Source organism: Leucoraja erinacea, chromosome 12, assembly GCF_028641065.1.
Source record: "Leucoraja erinacea ecotype New England chromosome 12, Leri_hhj_1, whole genome shotgun sequence".
NCBI lineage: Eukaryota > Metazoa > Chordata > Chondrichthyes > Rajiformes > Rajidae > Leucoraja > Leucoraja erinaceus.
In genome coordinates this window covers 42,025,302-42,049,207 of record NC_073388.1, presented here as the reverse complement: position 1 = coordinate 42,049,207, position 23,906 = coordinate 42,025,302, and the positions used below count along the sequence as shown (strand labels likewise).

At 43.4% G+C, this 23,906-nt stretch overlaps 1 protein-coding gene across 4 annotated transcripts in view; it reads right to left on the bottom strand.

Annotated features, from left to right (window-relative positions):
- Positions 1–6,274: 6,274 nt before the first annotated feature.
- aff2 (AF4/FMR2 family, member 2) overlaps positions 6,275–23,906 on the bottom strand; it is a 452,626-nt gene continuing 434,994 nt past the window's right edge. For all 4 annotated transcript variants that reach the window (XM_055643996.1, XM_055643998.1, XM_055643997.1 and 1 more), the window contains 5 exons: positions 19,427–19,498; positions 17,955–18,048; positions 13,120–13,169; positions 9,034–9,257; positions 6,275–6,496 (listed from right to left, as the gene is read on the bottom strand). In XM_055643996.1, coding sequence (XP_055499971.1) covers positions 6,375–6,496; positions 9,034–9,257; positions 13,120–13,169; positions 17,955–18,048; positions 19,427–19,498 — 562 coding nt within the window. In that variant the 3' untranslated portion in view covers positions 6,275–6,374. The remainder of the gene's footprint in view (positions 6,497–9,033; positions 9,258–13,119; positions 13,170–17,954; positions 18,049–19,426; positions 19,499–23,906) is intronic.

Here is a 23,906-nt window from a genome sequence, read left to right as displayed (position 1 = left end):
ACACATTTGGCTAAGAAATAGTTCATTCCATGGGACAAGATTTTATGAACGTGCTTTAGAAAGCGTTTCTGCTCCGACTGTTAAATCTCATTCTTATTCATTGGACCATGCCGGCAGTGAAGGAGCCACACATTAGTGGAAATATCACAGTGCGATTCTCAGAGTTCTCAACATCCAATTGCTTGAAGAAGGGTCCTGACCCGAAACGTCGCTAGCTCACTCCTTCCACAGATGCTGCATGACCTGATGAGTTCCTCCAGCACTTTGTGTTCTACTCTTGATTCCAACACTTGCAGTTTCTTGTAGAAACTAAGAACTGCAGATAGACACAAAATGTGGGAGTAACTCAGTGGGTCAGGCAGCGTCTCTGGAGAAAAGGAATAGGTGATGTTTTGGATCAAGACCCTTCTTGAGTCTGAAGCAGGGTCTCGACCCGAAATGCCACCTATTATTTTTCTCCAGAGATGCTGCCTGACCCGCTGAGCTAATGCAACATTTTATGTCTAGCTTCGGTGTAAACCAGCATTTGCATATCTTTCATACATAAAAAACTGCAGATGCTAGTTTATACCAAAGATAGACCCGCTGAATTACTCCTACACTTTTTTGTTTATCTGCAGTTCCTTGTGTCTGCTGACTACAGTCTGCCAAACTACAGTAACACAATTCTGATTACACTCAAGCAGGGTTGAAAGGTGAGCCACCTTGGCTCATACTCAATATTTGAGCCGTGGAACGAGTTACCCTGTTCTAGGCAGTTTAAAGATATTCCTAAGAGAGTAAAGGCTTCAAGGATGATGTTTCTAAAAAAAACCCCAATCCTTTAGGAATCCCTTGCTCCTGATCAATCAAAATGAAGACATCTAGAACTTCAACTCCCTTCATCAGGAGAAGCCCAGTAAAAGTTGTCTTCCATCTGCCAAACTCCCTATTTAAAAAACATTTGGACATGTCCATGGATAGGATTAGAAGTAGTTGAGACAGGTGCTATTGCAATGTTTTAAGAAACATTTAGACAGGTACATGGATAGGATAGAGGGATATGGGTGGGTGGGTCTGGTGAAGATGGGTCACAGTTGTCGGTGTGGGCAAGTTGGGCTGAAGGGCCTGTTTCTACACTGTATAACTTTGTGCAAAACTATCTACCTGCCTGGCCCATCAAGTCAATACTGCCTCACCTATGGGGCGCTGGCATTTACATTACATGTAGGAAGGAACACCAAAGATACACACCAAAGATAGACATAAAACGTTGAAGTAACTCAGTGGGGCAGGCAGCATTTCTGCAGAGAAGGAATGGCTGATATTTTGGGTCGAAAGAAGGCTCTCAACCTAAAATGTCACCCATTCCTTCTCTCCAGTTCTATGGCAGAGTCAGGGGTCAGCATTTTGTGCCTAACAGGGGTTTCACCAGTTGCCTCTGATCCCCACAGAATTGACAATCATTCCATCATTCAGAAACAAGATACAAGACTACACCAGACCGTATTCTGTGACAGACACTTCAACAGGGTAAGTTGTTGGGGGAAAAAAAACTCTTTTGAACTGTCCTATAGACAAAAGTGAAAATCAGGTTACAACTATTTTATTGAAAAAGACTGCTTTATTGCTTCCTTACTAGAAAGATTTTCCTCTTTTGAGCTGCCATTAAAGATGTAAAATAACTTTTATACTCAGTATGTCTTCCTCTGTAATCCATCCAAAAGTGAATACATTTTGTGTTTACCCTTCAGTGTGCAATTCTAGCTACTGCAAGCTGGTCACCATATTAGGTACCTCCTGCATCTGAAGTTCCTCACAGTCTAATCTGAATTATAATGTTGGTTATTTTATGAGGAGTGTTTGATGGTTCTGGGCCTGTGCTCACTGAAGTTGAGAAGGATGAGGGTGGACCTCATTGAAACCTATTGAATAATAAAAGGCCTAGATAGAGTGGATGTTTCCAGGGTGGGAGTCTAGGACCAGAGGGCACAGCCTCAAAATAAAAGGAAATACCTTTAGAATGGAGATGAGTAGGGATTCCTTTAGCCAGAGGGTGGCGAATTTCAGTTCAGTTCAGTTTAGTTTAGTTTACTGCAACATGTTCTGGGGTACAGTGAAAGGTTTTATGTTGCGTGATAATCTGTGGAATTCATTGCCACAGACATCTCTGAAGGCTAAGTCATTGGGAAATTTTTAAGTAGTGATTACTAGGTTTCAAAGATTATGGGGAGAAAGCAGGAGAATGGAGTTGAGAGGAAAAGATAGATCAGCCGTGATCTAATGGCAGAGCAGACTCGGTGGGCTGAATGGACTAATTCTGTTCCTATGTCTGTGGATCTTATTACCTTATTGTGATACTTTGAGAAACTAAGTTGCAACTTTACAAGTATCTTCACTCTCTCGTTCAGAAGGTTATTTTTGAACACTAATTTATGGCTGTGGGTGTCTTTGCTAGGTTTTAACTCTAAAGCTGAGGATGAACGGCCAGGCTCTAAAATGTTTGAGGTAAGTCAGATCAATTGTACTCACATTCACAATGGAAACACCGCCTACACCTGACCAAGATATTTAATCATAATTTCCAAATATAACCTCCCAATGACAGATTTAACAATGCCTGCAAACCTTAATCTTGCTCTTATTTCTTGGAAATTGGAAAAGCTAAACAGCTGAAAGAGTGACTGAGTGCAGTTCCTTTTTCAGCTGGGACGAGATTTAACAATAGGTTGTATGACCCTATAACCACATGGGTACTTCCCTATGCCAATTTATAATTCACCAATAGCTCAACACTAAAGATCTCAAGCTTCTGTTCCAAACCTATCCATTGACTGGCACCCAATCAACCATGTTACCCCTTTCATGCTCTCTGATGTTTCTGCATTCCTTCCTCTTGACCTAACCTCTTACTCAAAGATAATAATTCCACCAGAAATAATAGTGCTTGTAATATTCAGTCATCTTCACAAACTATCCTGTTACCAAGCACTCTTGCCACTCATGTGAACCACTAGGGTGAAATCCCTTCCCTTATTAGAGGGGCGTTTGCCAGATTGCCAGATTCAACCAGATCCTACCCACTCCCAGCCCCCACAATATCTTGCCATTGATGAAACCCTAGACTATGGTCCTCCCCCACAGAGCCTTGGCATTGACTACACCAAGCTTCAGCGAGTCCCTCAGCACATATGGAATGGGCCAGTTTATTTATGCAGACCAACAGTAACAGGAGTGGGTTCAAAGGCTAGACTATGCTCTGGAAAATAATTCCCTCGAGCGACACAAAATGCTGGAGTAACTCAGTGGGTCAGGCAGCATTGCTGGAGATTATCCCTTCATTATCACCTCCTCCACAGCCAACAATGGACTATTGTAGGCTCCGTGGCCACTGGGCCAGCTCTGATTTGTTCTATACCTTTACATACAGGTACCTCTAGTTTCCCTCACCCTTGAATCTCAGTCTGACGAAGGGTCAGACCCAAAACGTCACCTATTCCTTTTCTCCAGAGATATTGCCTGTCCCACTGAGTTATTCCAGCATTTTGTGTCTATCTTTGGTGTAAACCAGCATCTACAGTTCCTTCCCACACTAATAATTCCCTATGTGGCTAATGTCAGTGTTTGTCTGCTGTGTTGTGTCTCTGGTGATTTACTTAAATAAAAGCACTATATAAATGCAAATTGCTATGATTACTCTTAAAGAGTTCCTGAATGACTATCTCAGGCGATGAACACACCCCAATTTGTTCTCTGGGGGATATTTTCACTGGAGTTTTGAAAGCAGAATAACCCTTCTAAGGTCTGCAGGCACATGGGAATTAATATTTATTTTTACATCCACCTGCGATTAACAGGAATTAAAATCTATGAATTTACTTATGTGCATGTGTTTTGTGGGACTGATTACTGTGGTGATTTTATATAAACTTTCAATGAGGTGAAACACCTTGAATCGACACAACACCATCTATAAAGCAGAATATCCTGGGGAAATCCAACATTTGGATCAGATCCAAACAACATTTGGTGGTACGCCAAGAGCAAGATTTATTTTTATCAAGGCAGTAAGTTTTAAGGGGGAGTGCAAGGTGGCTGTCCTAAAATCATGAGGAGGAATGTACCTATTTTCCCCATCAGGTTCAAGAAAATCGGTGGTGGACCTGTAGTTTTTCCCATTTCAGTTGCAAACCTGAGAAATCAAAGTGAACAACTAATTGCATGGTCCGTGAAAATGCCAAGGAACTCCACAGTTTGAGCACTGTGCCTTTTTTAAAATACCAATTAAGTTCGGGGAATGCAAGGTACTCATATTTTGTGACCTACCAATGTGTGCAGCTACACATCCCAATCCACAAACTATCTCCTATTAGATTTGGCTGTGCTTTCAAAAGTTAATAAGGCACAGACAGCGTTGCGTATCTTAATCTCCTCCATCACTGCATTTGTCAGATATGCATCCTATTAAAAGATCTAGCATGAGTTCTTTACGATTTTGCTGCATTGCATTTATCTTTTGAAGCTCAACAATATATGATGGACATTGGATTAATGATAATTGTACCTTTTACGAGAGACAGGGTGAGGGATGGTTGAAGGACATCTAAATGACTCTTAATTCATAAGAACTGATATTGCATGTCATGCCTCCACCAATAACCACCCATAAATATCTCCATCTGGAGTAACTCAGCGGGTCAGGCAGCTTCTCTGGAGAACAGGAAGAGGTGTCATTCCGGGTTAAGACCCTTCTTCAGACTCAAAGATCAGACCAAAAAACGTCACCTATTCCTTTTCTCTAGTGATGCTGCCTGACTCGCTGAGTTACTCCAGTTTTTAGTGTCCATAATTCTCTCCAGCTCCTTACATATAAACCTCGGCTGAGATGGTCTTTGAGCGAACAGGGCCCTTTGTTCTGCTTAATTCAGTTTGCTTAAGTTGAGATGCATTTTGATATGATGGAGGAACCTCATTAGCATTGAGTAGTTTTGATCCTGGACAGGCGCATGAGGTATCTGCAAATGAGCACTCTCAACTACTTTCCGAAATTGCACCCTTGGTTATTAACGGCGAGGTGCCAACTCATGTATATGACACAAATTAACACCACGTCCACTATAATGAAGCAGTGAGGAATCCCACTGAAACATCTTAAGTACTTGAGCATCGGTAACTTCAAACCGCTGTTTTTTTTTTCTCTCAATAGATCCTTTCGTCCACTTTGGAGATACCTTAGTTCTTTGAACGTTCCATCCCCTCAAATGTTCAAGCATCATCTTATCACAGTTGGAGGAAATTTTTCAGTTCCATATTTTGGTATGGGTTACAATGTGGCATAACTTGATATATAAAAAAAAGATCACAAGAGTATCAAAGATCTCCTGGTGCTGAAAATAGAAGCTGGATGTGTCTGAAGATATTGTCATGACGATTGGAAGGACTGAAATTCACCTTTGAAAATATACACAGCCCAAGTTTTGGGCTCATCCTTATAAATGGCAAGGCCAGGACCGTGGAAATTTTCCTTCACACATTACCTAGGTGTTAGGAATTCTATCCTAATAAATATTTGCAACAAAAAAAAGTGCTTGTGATCACCAATCTCTAAGGCATACCTGACAACATGGGAGATGGTGAGTCCCCATTGTGCAGAAAGCAAGTAGAGCAGACCTCTGTTCAATGCTCAGTTTTCCATTTCTACTCGAGTACGTTTTCCTTTAGAAAGGGTACAAAATCAAGAGTCACACGACTTGCCTGTGTAAATGTCAGACTCTGTTCTGACCTCAGGGCTCACAGTCTGACGTTCAAACATTCTGCCATGACCCAGTGCTTACCCCTCTCAGCCTGAGTCACAAGGAAGCACAACAATGATTTATTTGGATCTGATTCTTGTTGGGAATTTCCATTCGTAACTCGGCATAGTCGCTTCTTTCATTTTAGTTCGCTCTCTCTCTCTCTCTCTCTCTCAGACACATCATACTTTTCCTGGTTTTGACTTGTCTTGGCCCTTGGGCAGTGTACAATGCCTGTTGTCTTCGCAAAGGCGAGCAGAAATCGATGCACTCAGATGAAAGCACAGAAACATATGACGTTGGTACTTCACTCCTCCACTCCTCGTGGCCCGCTGGGGCTCTCCTCCCCTCCCTCGAAGCACAGGCTCTCGGTCAAACTACTGGCCATGGGGAGACAATGTCCTCTGGCAGGGGCAGGCTGCAGGGCAGCGGGGGGAGGGAGGGGGAGGGATAGAGATACATCGCCGGTGGTTTGGATTCGGTGCCCGGGTCTGGCAGGGGGGGGGGGGGGGGGGGGGGCATCCGCCGATCGTGGTCCTGGCAGAGGTAGAGATGGAAATGCCAACTGAACGGAAAATTAAAAAGCAGCGTGCAGCACAGTCACTACAATAAGTGGGCTTCCACCCTCAACCAATGCAGTCCCTGCCGGGTGTAACGGACCAGGGTGGTCATGCTACTGTGTTGCGTTAGTGGCCCCATCAATGTGTCCAGCTCGTGAAAGAATTCTGCAACGAAGAAGGAAAGAAAAAATGAACAATGTGACTTAGAACACAGAACAGGTTGGCTGGAGCACAGAATGATGGAAAGGGATTGCTCTAAGTGCGGGCATAGACTTGATGGGTTGAATGGCCTCTTTTTATAGAACATAGAACAGTACAGAACAGGAACTCACCCGTCAGCCCACAATGCTTTTGCCGAACATGATGGCAAGTTAAACTATTCTCATCTGCTGTACATGAACCATATACCGGCTATTCCCTGCTCTTCCATGTGCCTACCTAAATGCCTCTCGAACACCACTGCTGTATCTGCCTCTGCCACCACTCCCAGCAATCTGTTCCAGGCCTGCATCACTCTCTGCGTAAAAAACAAGCCCAACACATCTTCATCAAACTTCCCTCCTCTCACCTTATGCCCTCTAGTGTTGGACATTTCAACCCTGGGAGAAAGGTTCTGACTGTCTACCCTATCTATTTCTCTCGTAATTTTATGTATCTATAATTTTATGTAAATCAATCTCCGACTGTCCAGAGAAAACAATCCAAGTCTTTCCAACCTCTCCCTGCAGCTGAAACCATCTAATCCAGTGTGGTGAATCTGTGGACGACTGTCCAGGCCAAGTCATTGGGTATGTTTAAGGCGCAGATTGACAGATTCTTGATTAGTAAGGGTATCAGGAGATAAGGGGAGAAAGGCAAGAAAATATAGGTCAGTCATGATCGAAACCATGTTGTAGACTTGATGGGCCAAAGGGCCTAATTCAGCTCCTATAACTGATGAATTTATAAACTTAAGGGCCTGTCTCAGTTGATGATTTTGCTGGCATCATATCACTGTCGACAAAAGATTTTGAACATTTCAAAATCCAGCGGGGAGCAAAAAAATGTTGCGATGCATGAAAAAACACCGCGCCATCACGGCGCATCACTGCCGCATCATATGTCATCATGCCGCGACACTGCCGCATCATACGTCATCACGCTGTGTCACCGCTGCATCATATGTCATCACGCCGTGTCACGCTGCATCACTCGAATTTTTTGGTGACCTGATATGTCAATCAATGATGCCAGCAGTCGCTGAAAAAAATCGCCAAGTGGGACAGGCCCTTTATGAGCATCCTGGTAAACCTCCTCTGCACCCTCTCCAAAGCCTCCACATCTTTCCTGTAAAGGAGCGACCAGAACTGCACATAATACGTGTTTCTGCAAAATAGCTTGAAATCTCATACTCAATGCAGCTAGAAGGCATTATTGCAATATTATTTTAAACATTGTCATATTGTTATATTCCACATTCATTGCCTCATAAACTGCTCTATTTTAAGATCCTAATACAGGCTATTTGCTTCCTGTAGATTCTCTTTGATGGCATTCTTTATGACTAATTTGCAATTTATCTGCATCTAATGAAATACATTTGGTTGATATTATCCCTTGTTAATTCACAAAGCAAAAAAAAAACATGAAGTGGATATTTTTTCATCTTAACTACAGTGCAAGCAAGATCACTCAGCTGTAATGTGCCTTGATGTAAAACCTCTTAACCTTAAACTTTTAATTAAATATCACAAACAAGCGTTGAAGTGCTTTACATGATTAGGCATAATTTGGCTAGATTTTTTTTATTACCATTTAACATCCATTTCACTAGTTGGCATAGGACTCCAAAGTGCCCAGAAATTGAATTTATTGGACTTTTCGGAATCATTTGTGAATGTGGGATTGTCAACCTTCTAAACAGACAGATAGGATGATATTAGTTTACATCTAGGATCCTCCAAGCACATCTTAAAGCACATCGTTTTAGTAAGTTGTGATTGGAAACTCTGTGAGTAGACAAAGTGCGGGAGTAACTCAACAGACCAGGCAGCATCTCTGGAGAACAAGGATAGGTGAAGTTTTGGATTGGAACCCTTCTTCAACATTATTCTCTGGAAATTCATTACAGTGTCCATCTCAATCTCATTCCAATGAAGAGATAGCATGGTAGCACAGCTGGTAGAGCTGCTGCCTCAGAACTGCAGTGTTGCAGGTTCACATGAGACGCATTGAACTGCGGTTGCTGGAATTTTGAGCAAAGCACAAAGCACTGGAGGAACTCAATGGCATCTGTGGTGGGAACAGACAGGCATGTTTTGGGTTGGGACTCGTCTTCAGACTGATTGTAGAGTCTAGTTTAGCTTAGACATACAGCGTGGAAACAGGACCTTCGGCCTACCGAGTCCACGCCGACCAGCGATTACCCCGTACACTAGCACTATCCTGCACACTCGGGACAATTTACAGTTTTTTTTTACTGAAGCCAATTAACCTACAAACCTGTGAGTCTTTGGAGTATGGAAGAAAACTGGAGCACCCGGGGAAAACCCACGCGGTCACAGAAAGAACGTACGAACGTCATCAAGACAAACACATGGAATCAAGATGGATTCCGAGTCTCTAGCGCTGTAAATCAGCAACTCTACTGTTGCGCCATCATGCCCATATTCTACATTCCACTGTATCAACAAGCAGAGGGAGCATAGCCTCAGCGCACTGACCTTTGTTCTCTCTGGCCAACTTGTCAGCAGTGTCCCAGTGCTCGTAACTCCTGAGGATGTTGTTGGTGATGTTGACGTGGCTGGCAGCCATGTGGTGGATCCGTTGGGGAATGCTGATGGTTGCTGAGGGTGAAGACGCAGTAGTACTGGTGCTGCTCCCATGAGACCCGACGGAGCTGACTGGAGATGGGCTGGGTGACAAAGGGGAGGCTGTTCCCGTGGTTCTACACAAAAAAAATAGAAAGAGGATTGTAAACCAAAACTGGGTGATGCCACGAAATCTTGAAGTCCACATGGCCACCTTTTAGTTTAGTTTAGTTCATTAGTTCATAAGGCCTAGGAGCAGAATTAGGCCATTTGACCCTCTCAACCCCATTCTCCTGCCTTCTGACACCCTTACCAAGCAAGAACCTATTATTGTCACGTGTGCTGAGCTACAGTGAAAAGCTTCCTCCGCATGCTCCGCTGCCCTCCCATGTCTGGAAGACATGCGGGTTATGGAGGCTAATTGGCCTCTGTAACAAATTGCTCTTCATGTGGAGGAGAAAGTGGGATAACATGGAATTAATGTCAATGGGTGATTGATGGTCTTGGTGGGGCAGAAGGGCCTGTTTCCATACTGCATTTCTGAAACTAAAAACTAAAACAAACATAGATTTGAGTCAGCACCTCAACCTTTATTGGACAAGGTGTGGCCTTTAGTATAGTTTATCATTGGCACATGTACCGAGATACATGTGAAAAGCTTTTATGCTTCGTGCTATCCAGTCAGCCAAAAGACTGCTGTACATGATTATAATCAAGTCATCCACAGTAGACAGATACAGGATAAAGGGAATAAAATTTAGTGCTAAATAAAGTCCAGTGAAGTTCGATTAAAGATAGTCCTCGGGTTTCCAATAAGGTAGATGGTGAAGGGAATATTTAGCTTCCTGGCAACAGCTGTGAAGAAACTGTCTGCGATCCTGACCACTATGCTCTTTTGCATGCAGTATTACTCTCAGTCTTATCCAGAAAGCGATAATTGGTCCTGTATGCTGGAACTGCTATCCCTCAAGTCAATAGTAACTTGAAAATTCTGATGAAGGGTCTTTGACCTAAAACAACAACTCTCTTTTTTCTTCCCACTGATGCAGCCGGACCTGATGAGTGTTTCCTGCATTTTCTGTTTATATTTTAGGCTTCCAGCATCTGCAGTTTTTAGTTAATTTGTATTTACTTGTTTAATTCACTGCCTCTATTCTTCCAGGCATAATCAGTTCTAATGAAGGGTCGTCAACTTGATACATTAACTCTGTTCTTCTTCCCACAGATGAGGCCTTACCTATATAGTGTTTCTTGCACTTTTATTTTTAAATTGGAACTCTCCTATGGTGCTATGGGAGGTGGTAAAGGCAGATACGAGTGGCATCAAGAGACTTTTGGATAGGCACATGGACATGCAACGAATGGAGGGATATTGATCATGTGCTGACAGTTAAGACTGGGTCTTGGCATCAAGTTTGACACAGACGTTGTGGGCCGAAGATCTTGTTCTAATGCTCTATGTTGTTTGTTCTTATCTGCTGTTAATAGAGCAGGCAAACAAAATCTCATGTACCCAAATGCTGGAGTAACTCAACGAGTCAGGCAGCAACTCTGGAGAAAACGGATAACTGACATTTCAGTTTTGGACCCGTCTTCAAACTCAAGAAATCGTCCCGACCCAAAACATCACATCCATTTTCTCCAGAGATGCTGCCTGACTGGTTGAGTTACTCCAGTTTATTGTGTATATGTTTGGTGTACATCAGCATCTGTTTGGGTTAGTTTATTATCGTCACGTGTTCCGAGGTACAGTGAAAAGATTTTTTGTTGCGTGCTATCCAGTCAGCGGAAAGACTATACATGATTACAATCAAGCCATCCACAGTGTACAGATACAGGATAAAGGGAGTAAAATTTAGTGCAAAATAAATGCCAGTGAAGTCCGATTAAAGATAGTCCGAGGGTTTTCAATGAGGTAGATGGTAGCTCAGGACGTTGTAGGTCTGCAGTTCCTTGTTATGACATGATGAAAGATGTGCTGGTTTGAAGAATTAACAGGTGTAGAGATGTTATCAGTTGACCTTGTAAGTCACAGGGTCAAACCCAGGATAGAGCGGGGCTCTATTGGGAGAGAGCTTAAGAACTGGCTCAAGTCCAGCTTGTTTATCTCCTTGAAAACTCTTAATATAATTAAGAGACAAACAGCAGTGGAGGAGGAAGCAGATGCTGCTGATCCTGTAGGCAGTCCCTGTGTTCATTATAAAAATGGGCTGCTTTCATGATCAATAAATTAAACAGTTTGCAAGCATTCAAGAGGAGCTTGATTAACACCATGATGTATGATTTTATTGCGGAAATCAATCACAGTTCTGCTATTTTATTCACAATAATTACTCTCAGCCCTTCCTTATTCTGTCTGACAGGCGACAGGGATAAATGTTGTATTGAAAAGCATTCAGGCCCGATAAAATCCGGCTGAACTCTGTCATAATCACAAACAAAAAGCCTTGTAAATGTGACTGCTACTTGCCAATCATCCGTGACTTTGATTGCTTTTAAACTGGATCTTAACATCTATCAATGAAATATTCATCAACTTTTCAGTAAACGTAAACATTGTGACTCCAAGTCTAAAGGTCGATATTAAATTGAAAGATTGCAACACAGGAGGAAGGTAAATCACTTTAACTGTTGACAATTCGCCTTTATTGGAAACTGGCTGTGTGTAGCGAGGTTATATAAAGTCTCTGGACAGGAGGGGACAGAATGAAATGATTGCATGTTAAATATAAAACAAATGTGACTGATGCCGTGTTTGTGACCTGATTGCACTTGTAATAGTGGGCTAATCTATTAGAAAGTCACTCTTACGCCTCAGAACTTTGTTGAGATAGCTGAGGGTGGCACAGTGGTGCCGCGGTAGAGTTGCTGCCTTACAGCGCCAGAGACCCGGGTTCGATCCTGACTACGGGCGTTGTCTGTACGGAGTTTGTACGTTCTTCCCGTGATCAGTGTAGGTTTTTCTGCACGTCTTTGGGACGTGGGAAGAAATCAGAGCACCCGGAGGAAACCCACGTGGTCACAGGGAGAACATGCCACTCCACAGGGTATAGTTTTAAGTTGAGAGGTGAACATTATATTTAACACTGGAACACGCTGCTGAGGCAGATACGTTAGTGGTGTTTACGATGCTTTTAGATAGGCACTTGGTTATGCAGTTTTAAGTTGAGAGGGAAACATTATATTTAACACTGGAACACGCTGCTGAGGCAGATACGTTAGTGGTGTTGTTAGACTCATAGAGTCATAGAGCATGGAAACATACCCTTCAGCCCAACCAGCCCACGCCGACCAACATACCCCATCCACACTAGTCTAATCTGCCTGCATTTGGCCCATATACCTCTAAATTTAATCTATCCACGTACCTGTCTAAATGTTTCTTAAATTCTGCGATAGTACCTGCCTTAACTACCTCCTCTGGCAGCATGTTCCATTCACCCATCACCCTTTGTGTAAACAAAGTTACCCATTAAATCATTCCCCTCTCACATTAAAGCTATGTCCTCTGGTTCGCGATTCCCCTTCTCTGGGCAAAAGACTGTCCGTTCAACCGTTATGTTCCTCGTATGATTTTGCACACTTCTATAAGATCGCCCTTCATGCTCCGGTGCCCAAGATATAAAGCCCCAGCCTACTCAACCTCACCCTGTAACTCAGGCCCTCAGGTCCTGGCAACACCCTGGTATCGGTAAATCTTCTCTGAACCGTTTCAAGCTTGACAACATATTTCCTATAACATGGTCACCAAAATTGAACACAATACTCTAAATGCGGCCTCACCAATGTCTCACACAACTGTAACATGACGTCCCAACTTCGATACTCAATGCTCTGACTGATGAAGGCCAATGTGCTGAAAGCCCTCCACCTGTTGGACCATCTATGTTTAATGTTCTAACCTCTCTTGGGAACACATTTTACAGGGAATCTGTGGGAGCACATCACTCTAAAATTCTGTAAGCTTGTGAAGCCAGGAAATGAAGAAAGAAAACTTACTTTCCATTCGTTCCCCAAGGAGACGGTGCTTGCGATGCTTTCGAAGAACTCTGCAACACAGAAAATCAGTGGTCAAAATACAACAGAGGCCAAGGGCAGCTTTCTTAGCCGGACAAGTGCGATTTGAAATTCCCTATTTGGATGGAGCAGCACAAAAGGCCAGACCTGATGGGGGATTGTTTGCCAGGGGTTTCATTGGCAGATTAGCAAAAATAAAGGAACAAAGAGACGGCATAATGGTGCAGCTGGTAGTGCTGCTGTCTCACAGCGCCAGAGATCCCGGGTTCCATCCTGACCTCGTTTGCGGTTTGTGTGGGGTTTGCACGTTCTCCCTATAACCTTGTGGGTTTACTCCAGGTGCTCGGCTTTCTTCCCACATCCCAAAGATGTAGGCTAATTGGCCTTCTATAAATTTCCCCTGATGTGAAGGGTGTGGATGAGAAAGTGGGATAAGATAGAACTAGTGTGAACGGGTATTCGATGGTCAGCATGGATCTGATGGGCCAAAGGGCCTGTTTCCATGCTGTATCTCTAAATGGGTAAATTATGTCGAGGAAAGAAGTGGTTTAGATGACGGTGGGCCAAATGCAGAAATATGAGTCAGCCGACTTGGTAGGCTTGGACTGGATGGGCTGAAGGGACTGTTTCCCGACTGTATCTCTAAAAGCGATGCCATTGATCTCCCATCCATTCCTGTGATCACTTGTTTGCAACCTGCTCAGTGTTGAAGCTTTAGACAGCGAATGTGCGTTGACCATGATTCATACAGGCACCATTCTCTTTAGTTTCGTTTAGTTTACTGTCACATGTACCGAGGTACAGTGCAAAGCTTTTGTTGCATGCTAACCAGTCAGCAGAAAGACAATACATGATTACAATCGAGCTGTCCACAGTGTACAGATACATGATAAAGGAAGTTTAGTGCAAGATAAAGCCAGTAAAGTCCGATCGAAGATAGTCCCAGAATCTCCAATGAGGTAGATAGTAGTTCAGGACTGCTCTCTAGTTGTTGGTAGGATGGTTCAGTTGCCTGATAACAGCTGGGAAGAAACTGTCCCCGATTCTGGAGGTGTGCGATTTCACACTTCTATACCTATTGCCCGATGGGAGAGTGGAGAAGAGGGAGTGGCCAAGGCAGCGTGACGTGTAAATGGAGCCATTCTGGGAAAAGCGTGAATCTAGGAAAAATCCTGCTCCATATGCTTGAGGAGAAATACCCATGCTGGTGCCCCAGCACTGAGACAATGAATCGCCGCACTGTAGGAACTGTCAATGGGACAGCTTACTCAGTGGGCTGCTTAGCTGTGGCAGAGGGGAGATAGATAAGGCCTAAAGGTCTTATTGTATCATTCAATACAACATTATGAGAGGTCTAGATGGGGTGGACAGTCAGAATCTTTCTCCCAGGGTGGAAATGTTAAAAACTATGGAGCAAAGCTTTAAGGTCAGAGTTTAAAACAAATGCGCAGGGCATATTTTCTACGCAGAGGGTGGTGGGTGCCTGGAACTAGCTGCCAGGTTGGTGGTGGTGGAGACAGATACAATAGTGGTGTCTAAGAGGCACATGGATATGTAGGGAATGGAGGGATATGGATCATATGCAAGCAGAGGATATTATTTTAACTTGGCGTCATGTTTGGCACGGACATTGTGGCCAAAGGGTCCATTCCTGTGCTATAATCTTCAATGTTCTTGGATTTTATTGGCAAAGGGAGTGAGGATGAATTGGCTTCACCGCTTAGAGTCAAAGAGCTATAAAAGACTGTAACAGACATTTTGGCCCACATTGTCCATGCAGACTAAGTTGGCATTCCCATCACCCTGCATATGACCCAACTTATAGCTCCTTCTCAACTATGGTGGAATTCTTCACCCCAGAAGGCTGTGGAGGTACTCAAAGGCTACTTTTACAGCAGAGATAGATAGTGTCTTGATTAGTATGGGTGTCAGGGGTTAAAGGGAGCAGGCAGGAGAATGGGGTAAGGAGGGAAAGATAGATCAGCCATGAGTAGACTTGATGGGGCGAATGGCCTAATTCTGCACCTATCACTTATGACCTTATGACCATCCCATTTCCCCGCATATGCCACAGAGCCCTCTAAACATTTCCTGTCTTGGGCATAAATAACGAGCTGTATGCAGTTCCTAGTTTTGGATAGGAACAGCAGAACTAATCCAAAAGGAAACATTCTGTTTGGTTCGCAGTTGTGAATAATTGGCAAACTCTGTGGCTTTTTAAATATTCATTCCACGAGTCACTCCAAACATAACAATGAGGAGACGATTCAGCAGCCAAAAGGAACAACTGTTTTGGGGAAAACTCTGCATGAGATGGAGTTTAACGCAGAGACAATTACAAAGCGGAATCACTGAGAACACATCAACTGTTTCAGCTGTTGTGTTTGGATAGATAAAAGAATGCAATGGAGAGCAGAATGTTCATCAGGACTCAAGGAAATATAGCCAAGCCATAGAGGCTCATCGCAGAGAGAGGCAAACCTCCAAGCTATAAACACAGGTCCACCACTGACTTTCCAGCAACTGGTGGTCCGGTGCCTCTTTTAATCTGGACAAAATGACACAATTAAAATCCTCGCTGGAAGTCCATCCCAAAATGTGATACCTCGGCTGGGTGAGGCAGCTGATCTGGACCTCATTGGGACTTCCGCGGCCGATCGGCGGGTCGAATTTGCTCCCTGTGGCTGGGACTCTGTAAATCCAGTCCAGCCAGAGCTGGCAGATCCGTTCCCAAAGTTGACTTCCACGAGCAACTTTACGGGCCGGTAACTGAGCCCTGCCCCCACCCCCCATGACCTCTGTTGGTCCAGCAAAACATGCAAAACGGCAACGCTCTAGAATCAAGGGGGCCGGGAAATTGGTTTTAAGTAATTGAAGTAAGTCATTAAAAATTAAGGATACTAAGGGCATAATCTCAGGCATAATCTTTGGAGGATATGGATGTGACGTTTCAGATAGAAACCCTACTTCACATCTTCACACTGATTGTAGGGGGGAGAAGAAAGGTGGGAGTGGCAGGACAAAGCGTGGCAGGTCATAGGTTGACATTGTTCATGCCATTGGGTTGTAAACTGCCTAACCTACCCTTGTTTGTATTAATTAAAAATCTCACCAGCTTCTTGATAATAAAACTCTGACGTTCAGATACCAAGGATGGGTGACAGAAGACTTGCTCACAAAACAAGTTTAAAGAAGACAAGGATGGGTAGAGAGGTTGGGAGGTTTTTGTTTAGATTAGATCATGACATGTAAACAGGGCCTGCTGGAGACAGGTACATGGATAGGATAGGTTTTGAGGCCTATGGGCCAAACGCAGGCAGGTGAGAATTGTGCAGATGGGACATGTTGGTCGGTGTGGGCAACTTGGGCTGAAGGGCCTGTTTCCATGCTATATGATTATATGAAGCTCATAAATACAGTGCACATTGATAACATATAATAAACAAAAATTCAATAAATTATTAACCTCATCACAAGTGCAAAAAAAATGCCGGAGGTCCTTAGTGCAACCAAAGACAGTCAATAGTTCATCGGTTCAGGAGAGTGTAGATTAAGGTTTGGATGAGCTCCAGTTGCTGCCTAGGGTAACAACATGCTATTTCAAGATTAATGCCACTACCCCATTCTATCTGTACTGAATTATGTGTTTTGCTTTAAATACTCATCCATTTTTCGTTTAAAAGATGCAACTGCAACTGTCTCAACTATTCCCTGTGGCAAAGCATTGCATGCTTCAACAAGCCAACATGTAAACAAGCTTCTTCTTGTGCTTTGTTCAGTCTCTTGGTGATAATATTAAAACTGATGATTCCTTGTCACTGATGCCCCCAACCAGAAGGAACAGTTTATCACTTTTGATCTATGGAAGCATTTCATCATTTAAAAAGAATCTTGCATCAAAGCCTCTCTAATGTTCTCTACTCCTTTAGAAACAGATAGGGGAGAATTTGAAGTCTACAAATGCGTTCCTTCCGGTGGGAGACAGTATTTATCAGGGCACAAATGGTTGAAGTAACTCAGAGGGTCAGGCAGCATCTCTGGAGGACATTGGACAGGCGATGTTTCAGGTTGTGACCCTTCACAGACTATGACCTGGAACATCGCCTATCCATGTTCTCCAGAGATCCTTCATGACCTGTTTGTGTTACTCCAACACCTGGTGTTGTTTTTTTTGGTAAACCAGCATCTGCAGTTCCTTATGTCAACAGTATCAATAAGCTTGTTTCTCAATTTAGGGGCATGGGATAAGATGGAGCATAATCAATCTTTCTAGTCTGATGCTACATTTAATTTGATCATGGTTCATCCAGACTACAACTCCAACTTCCTGCCTTTGCTTTAAATACCATGACAATTTACCCATAACAACCTCAAGCTGACAATCCCTGATTCTCCCAGAGGAGCGGCATGGTGGCACAGTGGTAGAATTGCTGCTTTACTGCCCCAGAGACCCGGGCTTGATTCTGACTACGGGTGCTGTCTGTGCAGAGTTTGCACGTTCTCCCCGTGACCACGTGAGTTTTCTCTGGGTGCTCTGGTTTCCTCCCATACTCCACAGACATGCAGGTTTTTAGGTTAATTTGTTTCGGTAAAATTGTACATTGCCTCCAGTGTGTAGGAAAGTGTTAGCATACATTGGTTGGTGTGGATTCGGTGGGCCAAAGGACCTGTTTCTGCACTGCATCTCAAAAATGTTTAATAAAATATCAGTGTCTGGGAGAAGAGAACTTTTGACTGGAATTGGTCCCGACTAAATTACAGTGTAATAGCAGATGTTGAAGGCAACCTACTGTGATAACTGATTCAGGCACAATTACCTTAAAATATTCCATCAAAGATCGGGAATATTTCATGGCGTGATCTTTCTTAAGTCTGAACATCCTCAAGTAGAGAAGGGATAAGCATCGGTAACTAGATGTAATTAGAGAAAGATGGTGTTAGACCAAGCAATCAAACATTGCACCCTCTGTAAACAAGGTATTTCACTTTAGAACATAGTGTAAATAGAAGATAGACACAAAATGTTGGAGTAACTCAGCGGGACAGGCAGGTTCATTGGAGAGAAGGAATGGGTGACGTTTCGGGTCGAGACAATTCTTCAGACTGAAAGTCACGGGAACGGGAAACAAGAGATATAGACGATGGTGTAGAGACATATAGAACAATGATGAAAGATGCAAAAATGTAACAATGATAAAGGAAACAGGCCATGTCTTATACAACTGTAATGTGACCTCACAACCACTATACTCAATATTCTGATGATGATTAATATGCCAAAAGCCTTCTTGACCACCCGACTACCTGTGACACAGCCTTCAAAGAACCTATGGACTCCTAGATGCCTCTGCTATACAAAACTGCCCAGAGGCCTACCATTCACTGTGCATGTACAGCCCATGTTAGACATCCTAAAATGCAACACCTCAAATTTATCTGTATCCATCAACCATTCCTCAGCCCACCTGGCCAACTGATGAAGGTCCTGCTGCAATTTTTGACATCCATTTTCACTATCTGCAATACCACCCTCTTTTGTATCATCTTCAAACTTGCTAAATTCACCATGTACGTTCTCATCCAAATCATTGATATAGATGACAAACAACAATGGGCCCATCACCAAACCCAGGGACATACCGCTTGTCATAAGCATCCAGTCCGAGAAGCTACATTCCACCATTACCCTCTGCTTCCTTCAATGAAGCCAATTTTCTATCCATTCAGCTATCTCTTCTTGGATCCCATGAGACCTAACCTTCCAGAGAAGCCTACCATGTGGAATCTTATCAAATACTTTGCTGAGGCCCATATATACATCTACAGCTCTACCTTCGTCAACCTTTTTGCTCACATCTTCAAAAAACTCAATCTGATTCATGAGACACGGCCTCCCACGTACAAAACCATGCTGACTCTCCCTCATCTAAATGCATGTATATCCTATCCCTCAGAATACTCTCCGGTAACTTTCCAACTGCAGATGGTTCCCAACTTATTCCCTGCAGCCCATCTTGTATAGAGGCACAATATTTACCACCCTCCAGTCTTCTGGCACCTCGCCAGTATTTAATGATGACTCGTAGATTTCAGCCAGGGCTTCCACAATTTCTTCTCTAGCTTCTCACAGTGTCCTCGGATATATCTGATCTGGTTTAAAGTTCACTCCACAATTTGAAGGGAAAGCCTTTTCATTAATATATTTTCCCTGTACAAGTACACTCATATAACATGAAGGAGCGCTTACTCACAAGATCAATAATCAAATGTCCACTTTGCAAAAACTCACCATAAAACTGCCAATTTCTTCTCCGCTATTGTTGCCAAGGAGCGGGTGAAATTCTTTAACCTCATGGCGTACCTTGTTAAAGAAAAAAACAAGCGACAATTAACATTCCCAATCAATGAACAAAGTCTGAGTGGATTTGTTTTTCTCTGGAAGTTGGAGGGGGAGACACAGCATCATGCATCAGATATGTGGTAACTGCTCTGTCCGCACGCTACCACAGAGACTTGTGGACGCAGCCCAGTTTGCCAAGCAAACCAGCTTCCCCATTCCATCTATACCACACTGCGTCAGGAAAGCAGCTGACATAATCAAGGACCACTCACACCCTGGTCATAGAATATAAAATAGTACTACACACAAACAGGCTTTTGGCCCACAATGTCTGTGCCGAACATGATGCCAAGTTAAACTAAACTCTGCCTGCATGTGATCCATATCCCTTAATTCCCTGTGGGTCGGGTCTGTGTGACCAATTTAAAGCCTCAGTCCTGACCCTTCTTCAGCCTAAATGGATGATTTTTGATTTTGAAGTAGATAAGTCAAACCTTGAAAGATATACAATGGTGAAATAATCTTTCCCAGAAGGCACACGACCCAAACGTCAACTACCCATTTTCTCTAAAGATGCTGTCTGGCCCACTGAGTTACTCCAGCACTTTGTGCCCCCTTTTCAAGGTGATTTAGACCTTTGGATGATGACATTAAATCAACATCCTGTTAGATATCTGACCCCGCATCTTTTTTGTTAGTTTCCCTGAATAAAAAGATAATCTCGACGGGGATGTGGTGCGGATTGAGCCAGTGTTAGCATTTTGATACCGACAAGTTGTGCTTGTGCTGTACTCAAGCCACTCCCTCAAATTCACATCTGCAACAGGATCAGATAGACCTTGGAAAGCTGAGTAAAAATATACCCTCCATCCAAGACCGCGAGAAATTGCAGAGAATTGTGGGCGTAGCCCAGACTATCACTAACCATCCTCCCTTCCATTGACTTAATCTACACTTTGTGCTGCCTCCTCAAGGCCAGCAGCAGAATCACTCCTTGTTCCATCAGACAAGAGGTATAGAAGTGTGAAAGCACACAACTCCAGATTGAGGGACAGTTTCTTCCCAGCTGTTATCAGGCAACTGAACTATTTTATCAACAACAGGAGAGCAGTCCTGAGCTACTATCTACCACAATGGAGACCCTCAGACTATCTTTAATCAGACTTTATCTTGAACTAAAACATTATTTCCTTTATCATGTTTTTCTACATTGTGAACGGCTCGATTGTAATTGTGTATAGTCTTTCCACTGACTGGTTAGCATGCAACAAATAAGCTTTTCACTGCAACTCGGTAGATGTGAGAATAAACTAAACTAAAATTGCTCATGTACAGCGTAAAAAAACAAAACTAATTTGTGACCACCTGTATCTAAGCTCTTAATTTTTTAGATAAGTTGCATGGCATTTAGAAAGCTGTATACCCTCAGATCAATTGATGGGCTCAGTAAAGGGACTAAGTTACTGCAAGATTGAGTTGTTCAGCAGGATTTGCAGTAGGTATGAGCAGCAAGATGACACATATTCCACAGCCTGAGGGAAGACAGGTATCAAACACCCAGCCAGTGTAACATCCCAACTCAATATCATATTATAGCTTGGGGAAGTGTAAGGGAAGCCTCTGTAGAAATGCCTTATCACTCAATTATGGCTTTATGTTTGTTTAGGATGGAACTGAAGATGACTCTCAGTCTGAAGAAGGGTCTCAACCCAAAACGTCACCTATTCCGTTTCTCCAGAGATGCTATCTGACCCACTGAGTTACTTCAGCTTTTTGTGTCTATCTCTGGTTTTATCTCTGTCCGCACTGCGGCCGAACACCGTGGAGCTGGCGGCCTCTTGCTGGGGATCAACCTTGGGATCTCAAACCGCGGGAGCCTGTGGACTTAACATCGTGGAGCTCGCGGTCCCTGGTTAGAGACCGGCTTCGGGAGCTCCAAGCCGCAGGATCTTCAACCGCCCTGATCACGGAAGCTTTGATCACTGCGACGCGGGAGCTTCGATCACTGACTGCGGGAGCTTCAATTGCCCTGACTACAGATGGTTCGATTCCCTCGACCGCGGGAGAAAAGGAGGAAAGAAGATAAGACGTTATTGTCTTCCATCACAGTGGGAATGTGGAGGAGCCGCTCTGGTGGATGCTTATGTCAAATTTTTATGCAGTTGCGTGTCTTGTTGCTTTTCTTGGTATAACTGGAAGGCAAATCAAATTCCTCGTATGTTCCAAAACATACTTGGCTAATAAATTATGATTGTGATTATTAATATTATTTAGTTACTAAAACAATTTGTGGTGCTTTAACTAGTAAAAAAGTGACCTTCCACACCACTTAGATGTTCAGAAAGCCTTTGATAATGTGCCACATGTCAGGCTGTTTTGGAAGATGAGAGCACACGGTATCAAAGGGCAGATACTAGCATGGATAGCAGGTTGGCTGGATGGCAGATGACAAACAGTGGCAATAAAGGGGGCTTTTTCTGGTTGGCTGCCAGTGACTAGTGTAGTTCTGCAAGGATCGGTGCTGGGCCGTTACCCTTCACGTTGTATATTAATGATTTGGATGAGGGGATTGAAGGCTTTGTGGCAAAGTTTACGGATGATACAAAAATAGGTGAGGAGCAGGTAGTGTAAAGAAAGCAGGGACACTGCAGAAGGACTTGGGCAGGTTGGAAAAGTGGGCAGACAAGTGGCAGACAGAATATAGTGTAGCAAAATGTGGAGTCATGCATATTGGTAGTAGAAATAAAGGCGTAGACTATTTTCTAAATGGGATGAGAATCCAGAAATCGGAGGTGCAAAGGGACTTGGGTGAGCTGGTGCAGGATACCCTAAAAGTTAACCTGGAAGTTGAATTGGTAGTAAAGAAAGCAAACTCAATGCTATGGTATGACTATGGTATGAAATATAGCATTTATTTCAAGAGGGCTTGTACACAAAACAGGGATGTAATGTTGAGGCTCCAGAAGGCACTGGTAAGGCAGCATTTGGAATATTGCGAGCAATTTTGGGCACCATATCTGAGGAGAGGGTCCAGAAGAGGTTTACAAGAATGATCCCAGGAATGAATAGGAAAACCTATGACGAGTGTTTGTCGGCTGGAGCTGGAGCTTAGAAGAATGAGGGGATACCTCATTGAAACATGCAGAATAGTGGAAGGCTTGGATAGAGTGGATGTGGAGAGGATGTTTCCACTAGTATGAGAGTCTAGGACTAGAGGTCATAGCCTCAGAATTAAAAGACGTTCTCTTAGGAAGGAGATGAGGAGAAATTTCTTTAGGCAGATGATGGTGAATCTGGAAATTCTTTGCCACAGAAGGCTGTAGAGGCTGTCAATGAATATTTTTTAAGACAGAGATAGATAGATTCTTGATTAGTACAGGTGTCAGAAATTATGGGGAGAATGCAGGAGAATTGGGTTAGGAGGGAGAGATAGATCAGCCATCATTGAATGGCAGAATAGACTCGATGGGTCGAATGGCCCAATTCTACGCTTATTCCATGTGACCTTATGACTGGCAAACGGGAGGAATAATGCCTTATGTTTTGCTTGGTTCGCTTACAAAGCGACGGTATCAACATTCAAAGGCAAATAGCGGTGGAGTAACTCAGTTGGTCAGGCCGCGGGAGCCTGCGGACTTTAACATCGAGGACTTAGCAGTCCCTGGTTAGGGACCGACATTGCAGCTCCAAGCCGCAGGAGCTTCAATCGCCCCGACTGCAGATGGTTCGACTGCCCCAATAAAGAGGAGAATAAAGAGGGAAGATTAGACATTATTGCCTTCCATCACAGTGAGGAATGTGGGGAATCCACTGTGGTGGAGGTTTATGTTAACTTTTATGTAGTTCTGTGTCTTGTTGCTTTTTTTTGGTATGGCTGTATGTTAAATCAGATATCACTGTACCTTAATTGGTACACGTGACAATAAAATACCTTGAGCGTTGACATACAATGTGGAAACTGCTGTCACAGGGAAGACATGCAGACTCCACACAGACCGAACCCGAGGTCAGGATCGAACCTGGGTCTCTGGCACTGTGAGGCAGCAACTCTCCCTGCTGATTGATGGGAGTAAGGTTTAATGCTCTCTGTGCACATCAGTTCTTCTCACCTCTACAGGAGGCTCTCGTCACCAGTCTGTGGCCTTGTTTGACATTCCTGTCACACATTAAATAGCTTCTCAATCTCAAATCCCCATTAATTCAAGTTACCATATGTTGATGGCTGTACGCTCTTTGACAGCCACTGTGCATCGCTTCACGTTTTCACACAATTACACACTGCGGGAGGTTATTTTCCAATGTCTCTCCAAATAGGTCCTACAGTTTTTGCTATTAATTTATAATATATTTATTCACATTCCTCCTGAACATTTCTGTTAAATCTGCTTCCATTTACCTTCCAGATAATGTAAATTCCGATGAATAAAAC